This window comes from Denticeps clupeoides, chromosome 1 (genome assembly GCF_900700375.1).
Source record: "Denticeps clupeoides chromosome 1, fDenClu1.1, whole genome shotgun sequence".
Classification (NCBI taxonomy): Eukaryota; Metazoa; Chordata; class Actinopteri; order Clupeiformes; family Denticipitidae; genus Denticeps; species Denticeps clupeoides.
Window position 1 is genome coordinate 6,911,730 of NC_041707.1, and position 20,929 is coordinate 6,932,658.

The window sequence follows — 20,929 nt, forward strand, 5'->3', positions numbered from 1 at the left end:
CTATTCATATGTAGCAAGAGAAGAATGGATTGCTACGTCATTATTGATCGACATATAGATTATCATAGATACATTTTTATCCGTGAGCTTATAACTCACCCTTTCATCATTAAAATTTTTGTAATTTTATTGTATATATTAATTTTATTGCATTGGATATAATATAAACTGTTCCTCATCATTATGTATCATTAAGCCTTGTCTAATTTAACGTGAGGGTCATTATTCACTCTTTCTATTAACAGCCTCTGGTGGTATCAATTAGGCTCAAAGGCAAGACATTTTAAATCTTTCGCTGAAACCTCTATAACATGTCAGGGCATTTATTTTTTTAGTTGCTGCTTTGTTGCTTTTGACCTATGACCTCGTCCTCAATGTTTGGCCCAGTGGGACGCCCCATGCAGCAGACGGTTAATTGATTCAGCCAAGGGGGCTGCAAGCAGTATTAATAACTAAAATGTTTTCATAACCAGCACGATAATGGCTCACTTTCCCCTCGGAATATAGTTATTCAAGCTAAACTGACTTCCTTGGGTAGTTGGTCCACAGGCCCTTCAGTCAGACTCCACTTTGTTTATTTGCTCTGATTCTGAAGAACTGGGAATCATGGCAGGAGATTTGAAATGGCACAGTGTTTTGAATGCTGGCAGGCATGAATAAATAGTGCCACGGCCTTATTATTCCAAGAGCGAAACAAAGAACAATCACCAAAAGAGAAACAGACTGTTCCCCAATGCGGCTCATTCAGATTTCTGATTAGGTTTACGACAGGAAAAAAAATCATCTGATGTGCTTTTCTTTGAAGTTCACGTTTGAAGGGCTTTAATTGAAGTCCCCCCCACCTCATCTAGCAGCTTGTCGAACACCCCAAGAGATCCTGCGGTTTATTGTTTTGTCCTCGGATGGTTCTTCTCTTCTCTCGCCATCTCTCCTGCTTCAAAATGGCTGCCTCAGTCCATTAGCATGACTTTGGTTCATCTAGACCAGAGGTTCATCATACGGCCAATGGGTTCCCCATAAAAAAGTGTTTTGTCACATTTAATCAGGCAGAAGTCATTGTTTTCCTTCCTTGCAATCTGACTCTTCAAACTCCTTTTATAATTCATAAATTTGTGTACAATTAATTTAGTGTCAGAACTGAGTGAATGAGGGAGGCCTTGGGGAAGCGGCTCTTGTGGGGTGGGATGGAGACAGCAGGTGAGGGAGAGCCGGACGGGGAGTGGAAGTGCGCTGTGGCACGATGCCGGCCAGAATCAGACGGTCGTCTTGGAGCAGTGTCACAATGTATGGCTTACAACAACCGCCCGCCGGATGCCCCAGCTCCGTCTGCTTCCAGGTGGACGGTCTCGGGTTTGAATGCACGCCCCCTGTGGGCCTGGCAGTGGGCGTATGGAACAGGCTAATTTAAAAATAGTTTATTTGGATTGAAAGCTGCATTAAAACGTGTAAATGCATTAGAATGGGTTCAAATTCTAATGTAGAATGAGTCATTAGCTATGTATGCCATTTCACCGTCTGAAGTAAAAGATACAAGGCAAAATTCCATTAGCATCATTCCAAAGAACTTCACAAGATCTCAGATGTCATGCTGTCTGTAAAAGTGTGATTCAGGCTTTCTGTAGAGGATTAACGCTGTGCTTGTGAACTTTTTGTTGGGCAAGTTGCCTATATGAGCTCCATTAATTGAAATTTTGGAGAAAATCAGCTTGTATAGGATGTGTAAATTTGGCACTGGCAGAAACTTGGCCCTTTTGTTGATTCTAGTGAAATGATCTGTATAAAATGAAATCGTCCAGGATTCACAAAATTTATTGTATAGACCCACATATCCGATAAACAGTGTTTTACGTTATCCGTATCACCATTTCACAGTAGGCTATATCACTGAGAGTGGGTTCAGGTGAGTGCACTTCAAACTAGCTCTCCTCCAACCCTTTCCAAAGCCCATCATTCATCATTAACTGTCATGATCTTTAAAAACCAATGACTGTGTAAAAGAACATAGCAGACGTAGCCACAAGGGTTCATACTTTTTTTTACTAAATTAAACTGCTTAGGTACTCAATTTACATTTAATAAGATGTAGACTAATGGCTTTTCTTTGCCAACGTGGCCAGCATTGCCTAAAAATGTGTTTCATTAATCAAATATGTGCAGTAATAAACATATAATAATCTACCAGGGGCTGTTTTCACACATAAAAGCATTGACCTTGTAAAGCACATCCCAGCGTTAATATACAGCAGGCGATGGATCAACATTGTGCAGGACGCGTTTCCAGACAAAACATCTGGACATTCTCAGTTGGACACAAGGGCTTCCAGCACGTGTAGTATAAATCTGAGGCCAACCGCTTTTAGCCGCACTATTAGATGTCGCTCCACATTGCCCATGGTGTATCGTGCTGGTATACATAACCTTATCATCGATATGTTTAAACTTTGAACCCATTTGCTGTTAATAAGAATTAAAAGGCTGATGAAATGAACGGTACCTGTATATAGATCAGCTCTCCATCCATCACGTCACAGCTCCGGTATAAATTCATGTTTCCTGTTAGGGGATTGTGGGTAGCGAGGTAACAGGGGAGGCACAGGTCAATCTCTCGCTTCACCCTCAGACATTTTCCAGGCCACCTCTCAGTGCCGCTCCTCTTAAGGATACGATTATTCCCGTGGCCTTCAGCAAATATTTACATTGACGTTTTACTCCCAAAGACATAAATTGTGCTTAGTTTGGATGGATTTCCTCCGTGGCTGTGCTATTTTTAATGCATGGGCAGAATCTCTGCATTCTGGATCCATGTGAACTGGAATTGCCATTACAGATGATAGATAAAGTGCTGGCTTCCTTTTTTATTCAATGATCTGCAGGTCTCTTGATTTCCCATCTACCCTGCCCTTGCATGGTGTCAAGTGAGGAAAGTCAAGGACATGTTTGCTTTTTCAACCCAACAGGCTGATATAATCAAGAAAAAAAGTGTTTGAAAGAGCTGAAAAATATGCGCATTATGAAAGAGTTGTGAAATACCAGTGGAATCAGCTTCAATGGCTGTATTCAGCGGCAAGTCCTTGGCCATCACTTACAATCGCGCAAATGCCCGTACAATTTCAGACATTAACGCAAACTCTGAATACCGTCCAACGGCGATCTTGCCTCTTCCACCAGCAGGGCGAGGTATCCCAGGCAACCTCTGGAGGTCACAGAGTCCACTCGAGCGGCCCGGAGAGCCGGGCCACTCAGTGTCCATGTGAGGCGAGGGTCCGGCAGCAGATTTACACTGACAGGAGGAATGTGTGGTTTCAATCAGAACAAACCCTTCTCTCTCTTCCCTTTCGCCCCCTTCGCTCTGCATGAGTGGCCTCAGCGTCTGTGGAAAAGTAATGGGGGCGAGGTAGGTAGGGTGGGATTGATTAGCTGGACCTGTGCCCTGAGGGGTGGGAGGGGGTGTCTCGGGGGGTAATCCCACGCCAGCTGGACAATGCCAAGCCTCTGCCCTGCCCCACCGTGGGCACACTGAGTGGCGCTGGAGCATGCAGTGCCACCTGACTGTTCATGCGTCCAGAGCGCATGTGTTGACCTTTAATTGGGAAGAAGCAGGATGTTTCCATTTCTAACACTCACAATATCCAGGTATTCATACCTTACCTTTAGGGTTAATGAACCATTCTTCTACCTTTCTTTCTTTGAAAGTTAAACCGGCTAATGTCAGGGTTTAAGAAAAGTGATCTGCTGCATTCGCAGTTTACAGCGCCTCAGACAATAGGCTTTGATTGTCATTTCCAATTTCGCCGTTGTGGAGAGCACTGGCGGAGAGTGTAAGTCTGAGTGAGGGTTAAAGAATAACCCCCTACGCATTAAGCCTCTATAGGCGCTTTAGCGAAGCCTCATAAGTAATCTCTCTGATCTGCAAGCTTAGGGTCCATTGTTGTGCGAGGCCAATTGAAATTCACACCTTAATTTTCCTCTTTGCCAGCTACAATCCCTACAAATTCCCACCCCGTGGCCAGCCTGCAGAGGAATTGGGAGGAATGACCGAAAACACAGTATAAGAAAGGAACAAAGAGAAAGTTGATTTTACTTCGCCGACTGTAATTAGACAATCCTGCATGTGGCATTTTAATTAAGTGCATTGAAAACAGACAAATATGGCCCGAACGGTTAATTGTACATAACTGGACTTCACCTAATTGTAGGTGACACTATGTGGGTGTTTCATTTGAACTGTAATTATGAGATCTCAGATGTGAAACCCTTTAATGGTTCTGGCTCTATTTATGGTAGAATTTGATATTCCTGGGATGCGCTTTGTATCACAATGGCAAAAACAATCACTTTCACATTCAGCTATTACATAGAGGACTCTTAAGCATAATTGTCACGCATAATTGTTTATGATATTCACACTCGCGCAAAAATGCCATTTGGTATTTGACCTATTTAGCAAGTAGGTGAATGACGTCATAATTGTCATTACACACACACACACATAAAAAACATCTGATAGTAACCTAAATGTCTCCTTTTGTTCACTTTAGGACCCTTCATTCTCCCTCCTGCTCCATGACAAGCTCCAGGTCCCCAACAGCACACGCAAGGCATGGAACGAGCGGGACAGCCGCTGTGATGTATGCGCCACTCACCTGAACCAGCTCAAGCAAGAGGCTGTCCACATGGTCCTGACCCTTGACCAGTGTGACATGTCCCCTGGCTCACCCACCTCCCTCACCAACTTGTCCTCTCTGGTGGGCTCGAGGGGTGTCCTTCAGGGTCCCCCAGGCCGGGACTGGTCATACCCGCCAGCAGCATACCATTCCTCCAGCTCCTCCACCTCGACTCCTCTCCCACCCTCCACCACCAGCTCCATTAACTCAACCAGCAACAACACCACCAGCAGCACAGGTTTCTACCACACAAGGTACCCCAAACATGGACCGAAGCCCAACAGCCTTGGGGTGAGTAGTGGGCTGGAAAAGAGGAATGTCTGTCTGACTCACGTAGGCAAACACAGCACTCAGACACACCTACCCAGCAGCCCCAGCAGCGGCAGTGGTAACATTCTGCAAGCCCACCAGTACCTAGAGGGCACATGGTCCATGCCCCATGCCAACGGGGTCGCTCTCTACCCTTACCAGGTACGTGCCATCCTCAGCCATGACTTCACCATTCACAATGGCTATATTTACATGCGCTAAAATACTCCTACGCAAACAATAATTTGACTTTTATACAAAACTATGACAGTATTCTGCATATGACGCTAAAGTCACGTTATATGACTTTTTTTAAAATACTGGAAGTATTCAAATACAAATCTGCAGTTTTATTACAATTCACACTTTTAAACATATTGACCTCAATTATAATACAGTGCATGTAAATATAGCTAGCATGTGCCACCATGTCATTGAGTTTCCATGCCTCTTAATACAAGTAATAATAGTTTTAGTTAATAAAACTGTCAGCAGATAGCAGACAGCATGTTGGAAAAAATGATGCACTAAGGTTTTGGTTTGTCCATCCCTTTGCTTGCCTCCCATTTTACTTTTACTCCAAACTTATTAGTTCCATGTCATAATCAAATCATTACAATTAGACAGGAATACATGCTGTTAACAGGTAAGTAAAACTTTTAAACCTACTGCATGGTGCTGTGTGGAAAGTCCAAGTTAACCCTCAGCACCTGGTTTTTCATTGGATGTCCTCAAAATAGAAAACAGCACACTGCAGCCAATAGACCCCAAGGGAAACCTGGACAGAATTGCTTTCGGGAGGATGGCGTGCACATGGGGAAAAAATATTGTATTATTGAATGCATTGGAAATGTTATTTTGCACTCCAGGGATTTAAAAAAATCTGAATTTGACAGTTGGCCATACTGACCCTTTCCTGTGTCCTCCCTGCCTTGCTTACGATTAAAGAAATTATATCAACCTTAACTCGGCTTGATGTTATAAAAACAAATGTCTAGTTCATGATGTCATAGTGAGAATATTCTACACATTTTATACAATAATCCTATCAACAATAAAGCTGAGGGCAAATCTGAAGGACGGCCCTCTGGATAGAACTTCTCTCATAGTCGGTGACCACTGGGCATTAAATGACAAAATGGAAAGTACAAAAGCTGATGATGAAGGAGCGAGAGAGCATTTGAATGGAACATTGTGATGGCGACTTATGAAGTCCACCATTCAGATGGTTTTAATTAAGACCTCTGGGCTGCCGCTTTCCCAGCTTCCCTTCCGCTCCTGCATCAAGGTCGTTTATCAGCCAGTGTTTTGAAGGGACAACAAACTGACTTAACTTTATTTTCATCAGTATTATTCCTTGTTACGGTTAATGGACATTGATGATACATGTTTGTAATGGATAGAGCACTTCACTTTCATGTGTGTGTGTTCTTCACCAGAAACGACTTTGTGCAACATACCTTCTTACTGCATGTTGTACTGAAAGTACTGAAGAGAAAGTCCATGTTTTATGCTTTTCCATAACCATGAGAACGCTTTTTTTTGTCCTTTTCTAATCAATAATGAAACGTTGTGTAATATATAAATAATATATTACAGTGCATAATATATTAATAATTCAAGCATATAAAAAATGAAAGCTCTGCCACTTGCTTAATCAACATTGGACATTATTGCTTGCAAAGCCCCGCTGGAAAAAAAAATACAATTTGGACGTGTTCATGGACACACACACTCCCCCCCACACACACTCTTTCATGCATTCATGTACCCTCCCGGGCCTGCATGTGACAGCCTCTTATGCAAAGGCATCTAAATCGGGCCCAGCAGTGTGACAGTTACAATATATTTTAATTGGGCTCCGAGCCGACAGGAATAGAGCCGCTCGAAGTGTTGCGAAGTGCATTGGGTGGAGTAGTTACTTTTCACCTGGGGATCGGGAGAAGTTGCATTTAAAGTCACATACCGACCCAAGTTACTGCATTAACACAGCGCAATTACCCTCTATGATGCAGATTCTTGGAGTCGTCAGTATCTCATTAAATTTATCCACTTCCTCTACCTCAGCAGCAATTAGCGGCTTCCTAGAATAGTTTGGTGATGATCGTCACCTTTGTTTGCCTTGTTCTCACTCCCACACATTGGAATCACACACACTTTTTATATCACCTACTCCAAAGACTGTGTCATTTAAATAACAGCTTGTGTGGGGGGCTTCGTCCCCGAGGACGCTCTTTATTTGCCCGCTGACCAAGATCTTTTCGGGTTCTTTCGTTGTTGGGGCACACCCAAGAGGAGGCTGAGATAACATCTCTCCATCTGTCCTCTGTAGTTTCCTCGGATCTTACCCCCCTCCTGGCGCACTCAATCGCTCGCTTCTCTCCTCCTCCAGGCAGCGGCCATGTCCCTATCTGCTCGCCCATCTCAATGAGTCCTCTGTGTCTTCTCCGCTTTTCATTGTTGTTTACCTTGGCTCGTCTCTGTTTCTCCATGTTCTCCCGCCTCTGTTGTCGTGCCTAGAGGGGGGTGGTCGTCGAGCACAGGAAGCTGTTAAGCATTGCGCTGGAGAGCCTCTCAGATAGTGACAATTATCTACGGGGCAAGATCATGTTATGGAAACAGCCGGAGAAGCCACACACAGAGAGTTTGGACGTTCTTGTTGGACGCCAGCTCCCCCCACCTTCTTCTGTGCTGTGAAACCACATCCCTCCCTGGCGGATGAGGAATTTGTTTCGGAGTGGTTTTAAGGCCATAATGAGGCGTGTTGGTCACAGCACACTTCCCAGCAAACCGCCAAAGCCTTGTAGCGATTATCATCTGCGGCCTTCTCATTAGAGCTGATTCACGGCGCTCGGATGGAGTTCATGGGGCGAACGGAACATCTGCATGCACGCTCGAGAGGGTCCCGCTTGTTCTGTTGGGGACAGTAAAGGGGACACACCGAGAGGGACTATTAGCTTTGGAAATTGAGCGAAAGGCAAAGCGCATGCAAATAAGCCATGACAATTGGCTTTGGTGCACCGTGATGGATGTCCATCACTGGACTTCCAGGTCAGCACACACGGGATTCTTTTTTTTTTTCGTTAATTTTTATTTCTAACATCCACAGTTTGTTCCAACCAGTGTAGGAAACAGAAGAATCATTTGGTGGTTAACCTTTCGCTCCTCCTGTTTAATAATGGGACACTAACATGACGGCACACTCAAAAAAAAATTTAATTGGGGCATAGAGTAGCCCAGATTAAAATACATACAGCAAAAACCAACGTGCCCCAACATGAATTACGGAGTGAGGGTGAGAATCACCTGCTGATACGTAGATTATAAAAAAAACCCACGTATCTCATTTTTAGGTAAGATTCTGACATTTCTTGAGACATTTGTGAGAATGGTTCCAACAGATGCAGGGAGTCTGCGTTTGACATTGTGGAGTCCACTGACTACTGCTTGCTGCCCCAGTCCCAGCCATATTTATTTCCAGTAGAGAGGAGGGTCTACCAGCACAGAAGAGTCGACTGGATGGATGAGTAGTCAACATTTCCTGTGCGAGATTTAGGGGGAGGGCCTGCTCCTTGAAAGAGTCTTCTCACCGTAATGAAGATGGATGAGGGGGCTACCAACGGCAAAATGCAGAAGCAGAAGCAGGTTGAGGGAGGAAAAAAAAACCTTGCTCAGCGGTTCATTCTATAACCTCTTGAACTCTCCAGGGAAGCCCCACGACACCATGGGACTCCACTTTCAGAAAAGCTCCCACATTGGACAGTTTTAAATATCTGACTCCACATAGCTTTTTTTTTATATACGTAAGATTATTCAGATAGCCATATAGAAATTATTTACATGCTTTCAGTTATAGCATACGAGGACATGGCCACAATGGTACTAACAGTATTTGTAAGAGTGCAGTTCGTACTTTACGACTTCAGGGATCATTGGCCATCAGGTTACGACCACCCTAATGACCCAAGAGCAATATTTTGATTTGGTTGAACATGGCCAGGATGTAATTCAGTTCTTTTTACTACACTGCTCCGTAATCGATAACACTTTCATTTTTACAGCTCTGAGTGCCATTTTCATAGTCTTGCATCGACAAGCAATAAATAGGCATTGCCCTAAAACAAAATGCCTGGGAGAAAAACACCCCATGATCTTAAGTCATTGGATCTAAGTTAATAAAGTCTGTCTGCGGTCTGGTGGTAGTCTGCTGTGTGGCCAAGACGGCTGAGCTCCTATTGGATTTCTATCAAGGGAGACACAGGCTTTAAACTGTCCTGAAATAAGATTTGAGCAAGGTATGTGCAAGGGCTGTGCAAAGAATCTTTGAAGATGACACAAGAATCTTGAATTCGAGAGGTCCAGTGTTGCAGATGGCTTGAAATCAGGTGAATGAAACCAGAAGATATAGACCCATGCTCTTAGAAACCCTGTTTTATGAGCTGATAAAAGCAATGAATAGGAGGCTATTGCAGTTTAAAAGGATAAAGCCTTTCTGTCTGGATTATAGGTGCAAAATGGACCCCAGGCTGCTCAGCGTTTCGATGTCAGTGTTGTCTGAATATCTTTGAAAAACCCTTATCTTGACCCTGTCCCTTGAAGGGACCATCTGGGCCGATCGCGGCACGGTGAAGGTCAAAGCTGAAGTGAGTTCTCAGAGCACAGGTCAAGATCTGAGGCATGGGCGTAATCAGGGGGAACAATCGTCCCTTTCTTCTCACCTGTCTGGACAGAGAACCGGACGGAGGGAGGGAGTGAGGGTGAAAGACGGGGAGGGTTGAGGGGAGGATGGGGGCAGGGGACGACAAGTGAGGGGTGCAATCTGTGCTATTGGCACTAGCTGTATTTAATGCTGCGCTATCTTCATTCCTGCACAACAGATGGCAAATGAGCTGCCGGCTCCCAAGCGATCTAATTGGCAGCGTGGCAGGACAGGGCGGGTTCCCTGGCACCATGAAACGAGAGCGTTGCTGTTGCATCTGATACATGGAGAGGTAGCTGCTTCTGTGTCCTTTTTTAGTCTCAGGTGACATTTCCTTTTGCACCTCTCCTTTGGATAAACAATGGTCCAGCCATGTTAGCAAGGTGAAGCCGCTAGATGAAGACATGAAGCCACACTGAGGACTTGATGGGGAATTTGCATGGAGATTGTACTTCTGCGATGAATTTATTGAAGCTCGTGCTTGTTTCCAATGGGCTCATGTGACATGTTCACAGAAGCACGGGATCCTAAGACATCCAGGACCTACCCTCTCATGCATTATTCATCCTTAATAGCATTCCCGAGCATCCATTGAAATGTCAATTCTCTTATCTCCCGATATTGAGTACGCAGTAGCACAGCATGCCAGATGAGTTCACGGATGCTAGTTTACATATGGAACCGGGTTGCGATCTCCTTAACCATGTCAGTGGACATTTTGTGTCATGATTTTGACTTGAACGTCCTTTTCAGATTTAAACTAGAAGAGCCACTGAGTGCTGACCTCCACCAAGGCCAAGGTCATGGACAGAATGCTGTGTTCTAATAAATTGAAACTACATTTCGGGATCTGCCCTGTGACGTGGATCCCATGTTTTGGTCTGCAAAGTTTCACATAGACAGACAATGAGTCAGACAAACAGACAACGGCCTCTCTTTTGTTGGAGGCAGCAATGAGTGTTATTTCCAGTATTGTGTCATCATTTTGCGCCTTCATTTTTAACAAAGGCATCCGTACTGTAACTTGTGATTCATGCCACTCCCCCATTCCATAGGTTCTGGTCAGCCAGCCAATGCAGATCTGAAATGTATTTAAATACAGTTGCCAGGCCTTAACTGTGGTAATGTGATACTCAGTCCATACCTGTCCCTAGGATTAAGTATACTAAACTACTCTGTTCTGAGGTTGAGGTCATTTCGAAAAAAAGCTAAACTTATTTTTAGGTTTCAAATGTGGTTGGTCCTGTTTTGAGCACAAATGAATTCCCCAGTGACGATTATACAAGCCCGCTGGTCATAATTTAGGTCAATGTTACTAGCATTTCAGAGAGCCTGACTTGTTTAAAGATGTCTTATCAAGACAAAACAACAGAACTTATACGTGGCATATTTGATGGGCTTGGGTATGGGCTGCATTTGAACTCCTAGCAGGTGTGTATAAACTTCTAAAAAAAAACAAAAAAAAAAGTCATGCATGGCAGCCAGTCCCATCTGAAGACTCATGGCTGTCTCTTTCACATAATTTCCATTCTTACATGTCCCACTCTGAACAGGCCGGAGACGGGATGTACTGGAATAGAAAGTCATGAAAGAACATGTACACACGCCTGCTGCCTCCATCCCTCCTGTGCCCTACATCTTGGTGACTGTGTGGGCTTGAATGACTATTATTAGGCCAGGCCTCGATGGCCAGATTAAGCAAAAGAGAGGGGGGATTAGGTTGTTGGTCAGAGTGTCTGACTTGTCTTCAGGATCAAATTCTTTTTAGCCCGAGAAGCCACATCTTCCCTGATGACCCCGGCTTTGACCAGCCAGTAAAACACTTATCAGCTGATCCTGAAAGGGGCTTTTAGTCAAGTCTATAGAGGACAGCTCTGCTCTATGAAAATCTAAATGACCCACTTAGGCAGGAGTGTGTTTTATGTGTGTGTCTCAGAACACACATGATGAAAGCATCTATATTTGGGCTGGAACCTGGCCTGAAGGACCTTTTGTTCGAGACGTTGGGGGGAATTTGCCATCTCATGTGGTCACTCTGCGGGCACCCAGGCAGTAATTTATGATTTAAATGGACTTTAATGGAGGAACCTCCTGTGTGTAGGCCCAAACTAAAACAACAAAGGGCCTAAAAATAGCCAAGTGTAAATCATAGCACCCCCTCCAGCATACCTGTTTTTTCTCAGAGACTTATCTTCTCTTGGCTGGCCCACACTTCAGAACCACTTCTGGTAAACACAGAGCCGACTCCGGCCCCACTGCACGGCCATCTGCTCGCATGGCGTCCGGGTGCCATGTCCTTATTTGGGATGAGTGGTGGGCAGGCATGGCAGCATGCTGTCTATTTACAGAGCTGGGAGGGGGCTGCGGAGGGGCGCTAGGCATAACTGCGGACATTATTTCCAAAAATGTTTCATGCTTGATGAGAAAAAAAAAACAAGGGAAAAAAGTTGCCAGCTCTGGGAGCTCAGGCAATTATCCCCGGCGCTCTGCCTTATCTGCAGCGTTTCCCGTGACTCACGTCTGTTGGACTTTCTGTCCAAGACTGTCCAAAGTTGCTCATACTGAATTTGTGACCCGCTCCCACGATGCATACCTACAGGAGTCCAGCCAAACGATCACACCTTTTACATCTCCAGTGTCAGATGCTGTGTCTACTGACACGTGTATTAAGCTGAGCAGGATGTCATTTATCTTTTGCAATTTTTTCACTGTTTAGCAATGAGAGATGGCCTTAAAAACTCATAAAAACCATGTTTGAATGCCACTGTTTAAATATTGTGACTATTTTGTTCATAGATGAGTTCACCCCTGCTCTGGCCCAGTTACTATTGCATTCCACTCTAGAGGAGTGTAAAATTGGCCAGTGTGTGTGTGCATCAGTGAAAAAATACCAAAAATGTGCTGAGCCAGTGGTCCATTTGACACTTTCCTCTATTCACCTGTACTTACAGATTTCACAGATGGTTCCGGAAGGCAGCAGGGAAGATCTGACTGAAGCCGCCCTAAATCGGTACAACGCCGACCGGCCGACGACTCACGGCTGCCCGGCACCGCCTGCACCCCCCGCCACGGCCCCTTCCAGTGGCACTTCGGCTGCTGCCTCCTTCTTCGCCAGGTAGGACTCCGGAGTTCGTGGCTCATGCTGCCGCAGCTCCAGTTGCGAGTCGAGCTCATTTGCATGTGATTCTTCCCATGCCGCGTATGTGCTCATGTTCACATGAATCCATGCATTATGCTCAGAAATGCGCAGGAGCATAAGCTCGTGTAATTACATCACGTGTTACTCGTGATTCAGCGCATTGCCTCAGAGAAAATCTCTGTATGCTCGCCCGTTATGTTGGCATAAAAAAAACAAAGCCCTGCTTCAGGGGAACAGCAGACAATAAAACAGAAGAGGGTGCATAATGTCACCTGCACTATAAGAGCATATAAAATAATGTATAAAATAAAATATAACAAAGCGATGTGGCACGTGCATTTGGAGAAGTGTAGAGAAGTGTTCTTCCTGTTCTCTACCATCATCATAGCTCAGATTTTCTTCATCTTCAGACAACATAATGGCGCACTGCCGGTCACAGTGGGTGAAGGCAGATGTGTGAGATCAAATTGAAATCGTGTGTCTCCAAATGAGCGTCAAATGAGTGCCGCTGTGTCATTAGTCGTGTTCCTGTTCTTGAACAACGAGCTACAGCGCATTACGAACTGTTATGAGAGGAGGTAGCTGATGTGGTTCTAACTAGCTGCTGCCATTGCACCAAGTCCACGATGATGTGTTCTCCATGGGGTTCCATTTCCCAGTTGCTTAATGAAATGCATGTATGTGCTAAAGCAATACGGATTCCACACGATGTGTTGAACTAAATTCAGGACCTACCTGTTCTAAGTTTCCAGTGAAAGCTCCTTCTCTTATATTCCTGCCACTCAGTGAGCTTCTGGGACCTGAGGAGGTCATAGATCACAGAGCATTATCTGGTCTGGTGAATTGTTGGAAATTGCTGGAGAATCGGGACAGAACCGAATGAGAACGCCCCCCAGTGAAAACTCATAGTCCAGCAACTTATAAATCAGCCCTTCCCCAGGAGACGTGTTGCACAATGTTTTATTTATAACAAGCATTAGATATGGTGCTATTGCTGTGCTGCTTTACCGTCTAAAACCCATATAGCTCATCTCGCAGGGCCGGGAGATGTAACAGATGTGAGGACTGAAGCTGTAACTCACTGTAAAGGAACAAAAAAACATAAATAATCACTAGAGCGATACAAGTTGTGTCAGATGTTAACTCAGAGAGCCAAAAAATGCATAAATGTGATATGTATTATGTATTACACACAGCCTGGCGTGTGTGACACTGGCAGCCCATTGGCAGATTTCCATGGTTGACATCTCTCTGTCTGTCTGTCCATCTATCTGTGTGTGTGTATGTGTTTGCAGGCTCTCCCCATGTTGGAGCTGCTGTCCAAAGTCATGAATGTGAAGTGATTGTCACACGTGATACACAGCAGCACAGCACACAGTGAAATTTGTCCTCTGCATTTAACCCATCACCCTGAGTGAGCAGTGGGCAGCCATGACAGGCGCCCGGGGAGCAGTGTGTGGGGACGGTGCTTTGCTCAGTGGCACCTCAGTGGTACCTCGGCAGATCGGGATTCGAACCAGCAACCTTCTGATTACGGGGCCGCTTCCTTAACCACTAGGCCACCACTGCCCCAACAATGTACACTAAGTAACACTAAGTAAGTCATGAACACTAAGTAAATCGGTGACTCTAAATTGAGTGTGTGAGTGAAGGATTATGTGTGTGCGCAGTGCACTGTAGTTGGCTGCGGCCAGAAAAAGACTTTGATTGATTGGTATGTTGCCCACACCGCCAGTGATACGTCCGAGGTGTTCCTCTGGAAACACTCAGCGTGTGCGTTTGGGAGGGAAATGTTTCAGGTTCTGTAAATATTGCTGTGATGTTCAGATCATGGGGAGGTTAACTGCCCCAGCGTGTAATTTACGAGAAATCAGACCCGCCTCCGTCGTAAATGCCGGACGGAGTGCGTGTTCTCGGTGAGGCGGTACAGTACATAACTTATGCACGGATAATCCTGCAGCACTCCCTCTCTGTCTGGGATGGTATTGATTCCGGATATTTCCATACGAGCGCATCGCTCAGACGTCTCTCCCCAGCGGCCAGACGGGAGAGTGCGCCACGTTGTGATTTATGAGCGTCACACCCTTGTGTAGCGAACAATGTCATCCATAGTCTGGCAGTAAAATCCGAGGCGAAAGGGCTGTAAATTTCACGTGTGTGTGTGTGTGTGTGTTCGTGTGTGTGTTCGGCGCTGGCAGGTAAAACGTCCGCCTCCAGCCGGCGTACGAACACCTGGTTCACATTCCTCCGTCCGACTGCCCATCCAATCCACCCAGGTTGATTTACTGTAGCCGCCTTTAAGCAAGCGCAAGTGTTTTATGGTGCAGGTGTCGTGACCCGGTTGTCCGGATGTGTTTGGCTGAGAACGCGAGAGCGTAGGTGTCGGGCCGATGTTCTGCCTCCGTGATTGATGCTTCTTTCCAGCTGTATCCCTTCATTTTTGGCCCCAGTGCCGCCAATCGCCATATATTCAAACCTCCACGACTGCTAAATGGTCTAGTTTCCTCCCACAACACAAAGACATGCAGGTTTGTTGGCCCTGTGATGGACGGCCTACCGGTGATTCGCTGGGATCGTCCTCAACTCCCCCACGCCGCTGGACAAAAATGTGAAGCAAGTTCTGCCCATTTGCAGGTTTTTTTCTCGACGTTCTGTTACGACACTTTCTAGCTAATCCACGGGTGTCAGAAAAAGGGAACCGAGCATGAAAATGAACCCAAGCCCACAGCAGAGGCAAAATAATGTAATACTGAGAAAACGAACGAACGAACAAAAAAAGAATGTATACTACATACAGAATGAGCCTCTTTTCTCTAAAGCGTTTGGCTTTTGAGTGACAGTCCCACAGTGCATCGCTATATCTGAAGACCTTGGTCATGGCTGTGGCTGCTTATCTCGCCGACCGCTCTGACTCTTTGTCTCTCTGCTGTTCATATAAGCCGCCATTTCCCGAAGGGTCTTATCTGTGGCTTTATTATTATTACTTTATCCTAGCAGGATATGATGGATATTTTATTTTTCATGTAGCACATCAGGTGGGATGCTCTTACATTTCACACCAAATCAACACATAACACTGCCTTTTTGCATTATTATAGTTGCTCTGTTTTTACCCCAGTTACACTGATGGAGCATGTTGGTGGAGAGGAAAGGTGGTCTTGCTCTTTCCATCTGCATCGAGAGTGTGTACTGCTGTTGTTCCGGAAGGTTTAGTCAGTGAGGAACACAGCACCTTTCACCGTTCATCTTACAACAGAGTACAAGGTGATACAAAACTGTCTTCAACGTTGGTGTTTGACATCATTCCAAGATCCAGGGTTCAGCACTAGGATGGATGTAGTTAAAATTACGGAGGAGCTACCGTAGCCCGGCTCCCTTGAAAAAGACACAAGCTTTCCTGAAAGACTCCCCAGAGAACCTCCAGCAGCCACGACACTGGTTAGGAATAAGTGGTTATGGAAAGTGGGTGCGTTTCCTGAAAAAACAAATGATGTGTTTTTTCAATAATCAGATTCCCTTTTTCAATCAACAGTCTAATTAACACAATTCTGCATAGTGACACTGCACACAAATGAACGTTCTTGCATCATTTGTTGTTATGGGAGGTAGTAGCCTAGTGGGTAACACACTCGCCTATGAACCAGACGACCCAGGTTCAAACCCCACTTACTACCATCGTGTCCCTCAGCAAGACACTTAACCCTGAGTGTCTCCAGGGGGGGACTGTCCCTGTAACTACTGATTGTAAGTCGCTCTGGATAAGGGCGTAAATGTAAATGTAAAATGATTGTGCCATTAACAGAAAAGCCATTTTTTGTCAATGTGTCAACATCAGAGGCACAAGTCAACGCCCCTTGAGACAAACCACGTGTTTTCTCTCTCTCAGTGTGCGTAACTTTTTTTGCAGGATTCGAACCGGCAACCTTCAGATTACGGGGCCGCTTCCTTAACCGCCAGGCCACCACTGCCCCTGCTAATCACTCCAATACAGAACACCTAAAGACGTAGCGGAGTGAGTGACCCTGCCTTGCGCGGTACTGAACCTGTCATGTGCCGGCCTCCATCAATCTGGGGCGGTAGGACAGCTAGAGCAAAATGCAAAGTTGATGGCTGGGATTGCACATGTGAAGATCATCAACTTGGAATTCATTGATGTATAAGTCAATCTGAGAAAACTCGAAGTCATTGATGCTCTATTGTAAGGGTATAAATGTTACTGGTGGTGTTATAGTAGAGTAGATAAGAAGGTCCCTGTTCAAAATTCAGGGGATCCAGTTGGGGCGTAGGGGCTTCTGCGGGCTCCACGGGGCTCCAGAGCAGCAGGCGTGTGGAGGCCCCGCCCCCTTCACACTGCACTCCTCCCGAGGGTCACAGGCGGCTTGCAGATGCAACCAGGATTATTTGTGCCTGGTTGGTTAGGTAAGCACAATACCCAGCAGCCCCCCCCCCCCCCCCCACACACACACACCCAGACGCCCGGTCCTGCTGGAGGTCCGTTCCCTCACATCACATTACTCTACCCAAGAAGCCATTAGAGTGAAGGGACACCGGCTGCCCTGCGTGGGGAATACACAACAGCCTTGTGCGTGTCCTGATACGAAAGGCGGGGGTGGGGGAGGGTCTGTCTGGGGGAGATGGAGGGGGGCGTAAACACTACAAGCTAATTAACTTTGCCGGAGAAAAAGAGCATAACGGGGGAAGCAAGAAGGGAAAAAAAATACGGCAGAGACTGACAGAAATTTGTCGCGGATTCATTTCCTTTTGACCAAACTGAACGCCGCAGCTACTGGTTTGGAATATTTTCCCAGATTGCCCTGTTCTCTTCTTTCCTGTCGTGTTAAACATCCTCCCTGGGGTGGGGAGGTCTTAATCATTCCCACGCTGAGTTTTTGTTCCTGTCCTCTTCTTTTTGCCCTGTGCGTGTGTGCAGGGATGATGGAGGCGGTCACACGTAGCTGATGGTGGAGCTTGTGTCCTCCACCTGCATGCAGCTCCGCCCGGAACCCCGACTCCCCGTGCCTTTCCGTAAATTCCCACACCCCACGCGAACACCCTCTCATCTCCGCCGCGCTTCCCAACATGATGCATCGCGCCGCGCCGCTGTGTGTCGCGAGACTGAGATCTTTCATTAGGGCCGCTCTCGCTCGGAATATGTCACTGCCAAAGGAGCGAAGCCAGATTTATGCTGCAAGGAGTCCCCCCAGGGGAAATAGAGGGAAGATCTGTGTGTGTGTGTGTGTGTGTGTGTGTAAGGAGGAGACTGTGGGAACTGTGAATGTGTGTTACCACTGCAGTGTTGTTGCGGGGGTCGGGCGGAGCTTCACTGGGCTCCACAGCCGCATGTGCACGGTGGTGTGCCACATCCACACCCCTCGCGTCACCCTCCGAACTTATTACCCACATCCGTGGCGCGTGATGTGGGGGGGTCCTCCGCAAAATCAGATCGGGTTGTGCGAAGCCACAAACGGCATTTTTTAAAAAAAGCCTCTTTGCCAAATGGGATGATTTGCTCGAAAGGGGATGGCGGGATTGAAACATTAAGCGTGTTTGACTCGCATCCCTCCAGCCTGTGACAAGGCAGGGCACTTAAAATTCATGCCAATTAACTTATGATCTCATCTATTCTGCCTGTGGAAGCCATAGCGATTCATTGGACGCGTGTCACAAAGCGGTGACAAGTGGGACATCAGGCTGTGTAATGATTCCCAGTAAATTATGTGTGTGTGTGTGTGTGTGTGTGTGTAGATAGAGGGATTGAGGAACAGAAAAATGGGGGAGGGGCTTATATGTTGATGCTCTTCAAGTGTTTGATTGGAATTTAACCCCTGAGTGGATTTCCAAGCGACTCCTTTTGATCACGGCGGCATCATGGTTTGATTTTTCCGTGAACGGTGAAGCACCACTTACAGATCAAGGAAAGAGCACAGGTCATCGGCGTAGCTAATTCAAAGCATATGACTTAACAGACATCACCGAAGCTGAACTCACACAGGCCCGTGACTTTGGACTGGAGGTCACTCCTCAGCAGTAAATTATCGGTGCATTTAATGGGTGTGAATCGCTAATGAGGCCATTTATTCCACCACAAGGTCTGGTCAGCGCAGACGCAGCGTCAAGGCTCTTATCATGGCAGCTGGAGCCCCCACTCCCGGTGGGTTGGTGAAAGCCGCCTCTCACTACGTGGGTCACCGCACCGCACCCAGGCCGGCACCCTCCTCCCACACGAGTTAATTGAATGTCAGCGGACTGGGAATTTGGCAGGCCAGTGCGGTCTGATGCGATGGGCGAACACTTAACCCCGGGAGATCCGGTCTCGGCCCACCCGCTTGCCCAGATTGAAGGAGCGATGTGTGCATCTCAGGGTTCCAGCAGTTCTCCGCTCCTCTCTTTGCCACTCAGCGGCCATCTTGGTAACGCCCCCAGGCAGTCATTTTGCATTCTGAATGAATGAGAGTTGAGAGTCATAACACATAAAAACTGTATGTATCGTATCCCCCAGCCAAATCTGATCAAATAAAAACCCCTAAAAAAATGTGTTAGTTCCCCAGGTGTCATAGAAAATGAAATATATAGACTTTAAATATCTTTAAATAATTTGACTCATCATTAATTATTGTAAATAAAAAGTCGAGTGACAAAAAGGTTTTCAAAATAAAATATGAAAAAAACATATTATATAACAATATTTAAAAAAAAAATTAAAAATGCGTTTTAAAATGTTTGATTAAAATAAGTCCATACCCATCCAGAGCAATACCCCTGATTCTACTGCTCACAACTGTCTACAGACACAGTGCAACACCACGGTTGGCTAATTATGTTCCCAGTCTGGCTGCTATTAAGGGACAGGATACAGCCTTACAACCGCCATTTCTTGCATCATTATTCCCAGATTTTTACGTTTTCGTGTCCTGCTTTGTATCATCTCGGTTAACAGAGAGAGAGAGAGAGAAAATGCATTTTCTTTGAGCAAGAACCCCACAACGCGAAAACCTCAGCGCTTATTTTTGCCACTGCTTTCACAGCTAATGGATTCGTTACAAATAAGAGGCCTCAGCGCCTTGCTTTCCATGCGGAGCCAATACCTGCCGACTCTTTCATGCCATCGCAGCGGCCTCTCCGGGTTCCACAATGGTGGTTTTTTTTTGTTTTGTTTGTTTTTCACAGCAAGATTTGCACTATTTTACTTTGCAAATGTATTATTCATTTGACCTGTTTGTCTCATTGTTGTCTACATGTTTTTTGTTAAATGTTACTCTTGCACTTTATCTATCCCAGTTAGTTAGTGTCACACACGTGCACTTTATGTCAGAATGTAACGTCGTCTAATCGTTCAAATGTTACATGTAGCACCAGGTTCCAGAGAAACGTTATTTAGTTTCACTATGTACTGTCTAACACGTATATAGCTGAAATGACATTAAAACTCAACTCTTCAATCTTTCACTTGTTATAACTTACATTTACAGCATTTATCAGACGCCCTTATCCAGAGCGACTTACAATCAGTAGTTACAGGGACAGTCCCCCGCTGGAGACACTCAGGGTTAAGTGTCAGGGACACAATGGTAGTAAGTGGGATTTGAACCTGGGTCTTCAGATTCATAGGCGAGTGTGTTACCCACTAGGCAACTACCATGTCCCCTCTGCCCCCCCCGGATTTCGCCTATGATTTTTTTTTTATATATATATATATATAGTCTCCATAGTTAATAGCTGTAAAAACCTGACGTGTTTTGGGCAGGTCGCCTTTCCTAAAGCAGCTGTTGGTCTGTATGTAGAAGACCCAGTGCAGATGACACGCGCCAGTCTGTCTTCGCATGCGGAATATTGGACTGTGCTTTATCTCCATGGGAGAACTGAGGGCTTGGCTCTCCTCACTGTGGATTTTTGCTCCTCTGACGCAGAAATGGAAATTTGGCCTGGGTTGTGGTGCTTCTGAGGATGGGCTTGGTGCTTCAGTGGAGCCCCGGTCTTCTTGTAGCACCTCCCCAGTCTGAGCGCGGCTTATCTAGAGAAACAACCCGTGGAGTTCGTCACACTTCTGCAGGTTAGAGCTGAGGGGCTGCGCACTAACTCAAGTGCACACACAGACAGGTATAAAGTCTTTCTGAAGAA

At 45.8% G+C, this 20,929-nt stretch overlaps 1 protein-coding gene across 4 annotated transcripts in view; it reads left to right on the forward strand.

The window, feature by feature from the left end:
* kif26ba (kinesin family member 26Ba) overlaps positions 1-20,929 on the forward strand; it is a 64,622-nt gene that overhangs the window by 17,323 nt on the left and 26,370 nt on the right. For 2 of the 4 annotated variants that reach the window (XM_028967780.1, XM_028967789.1), the window contains exons 3-4: positions 4,539-5,135; positions 12,624-12,787. In XM_028967780.1, the coding sequence (XP_028823613.1) occupies positions 4,539-5,135; positions 12,624-12,787 (761 nt within the window). Of the gene's footprint in view, positions 1-4,538; positions 5,136-12,623; positions 12,788-20,929 lie in introns of those variants that run through there. The other 2 variants (XM_028967798.1, XM_028967831.1) reach the window with 2 other exon arrangements.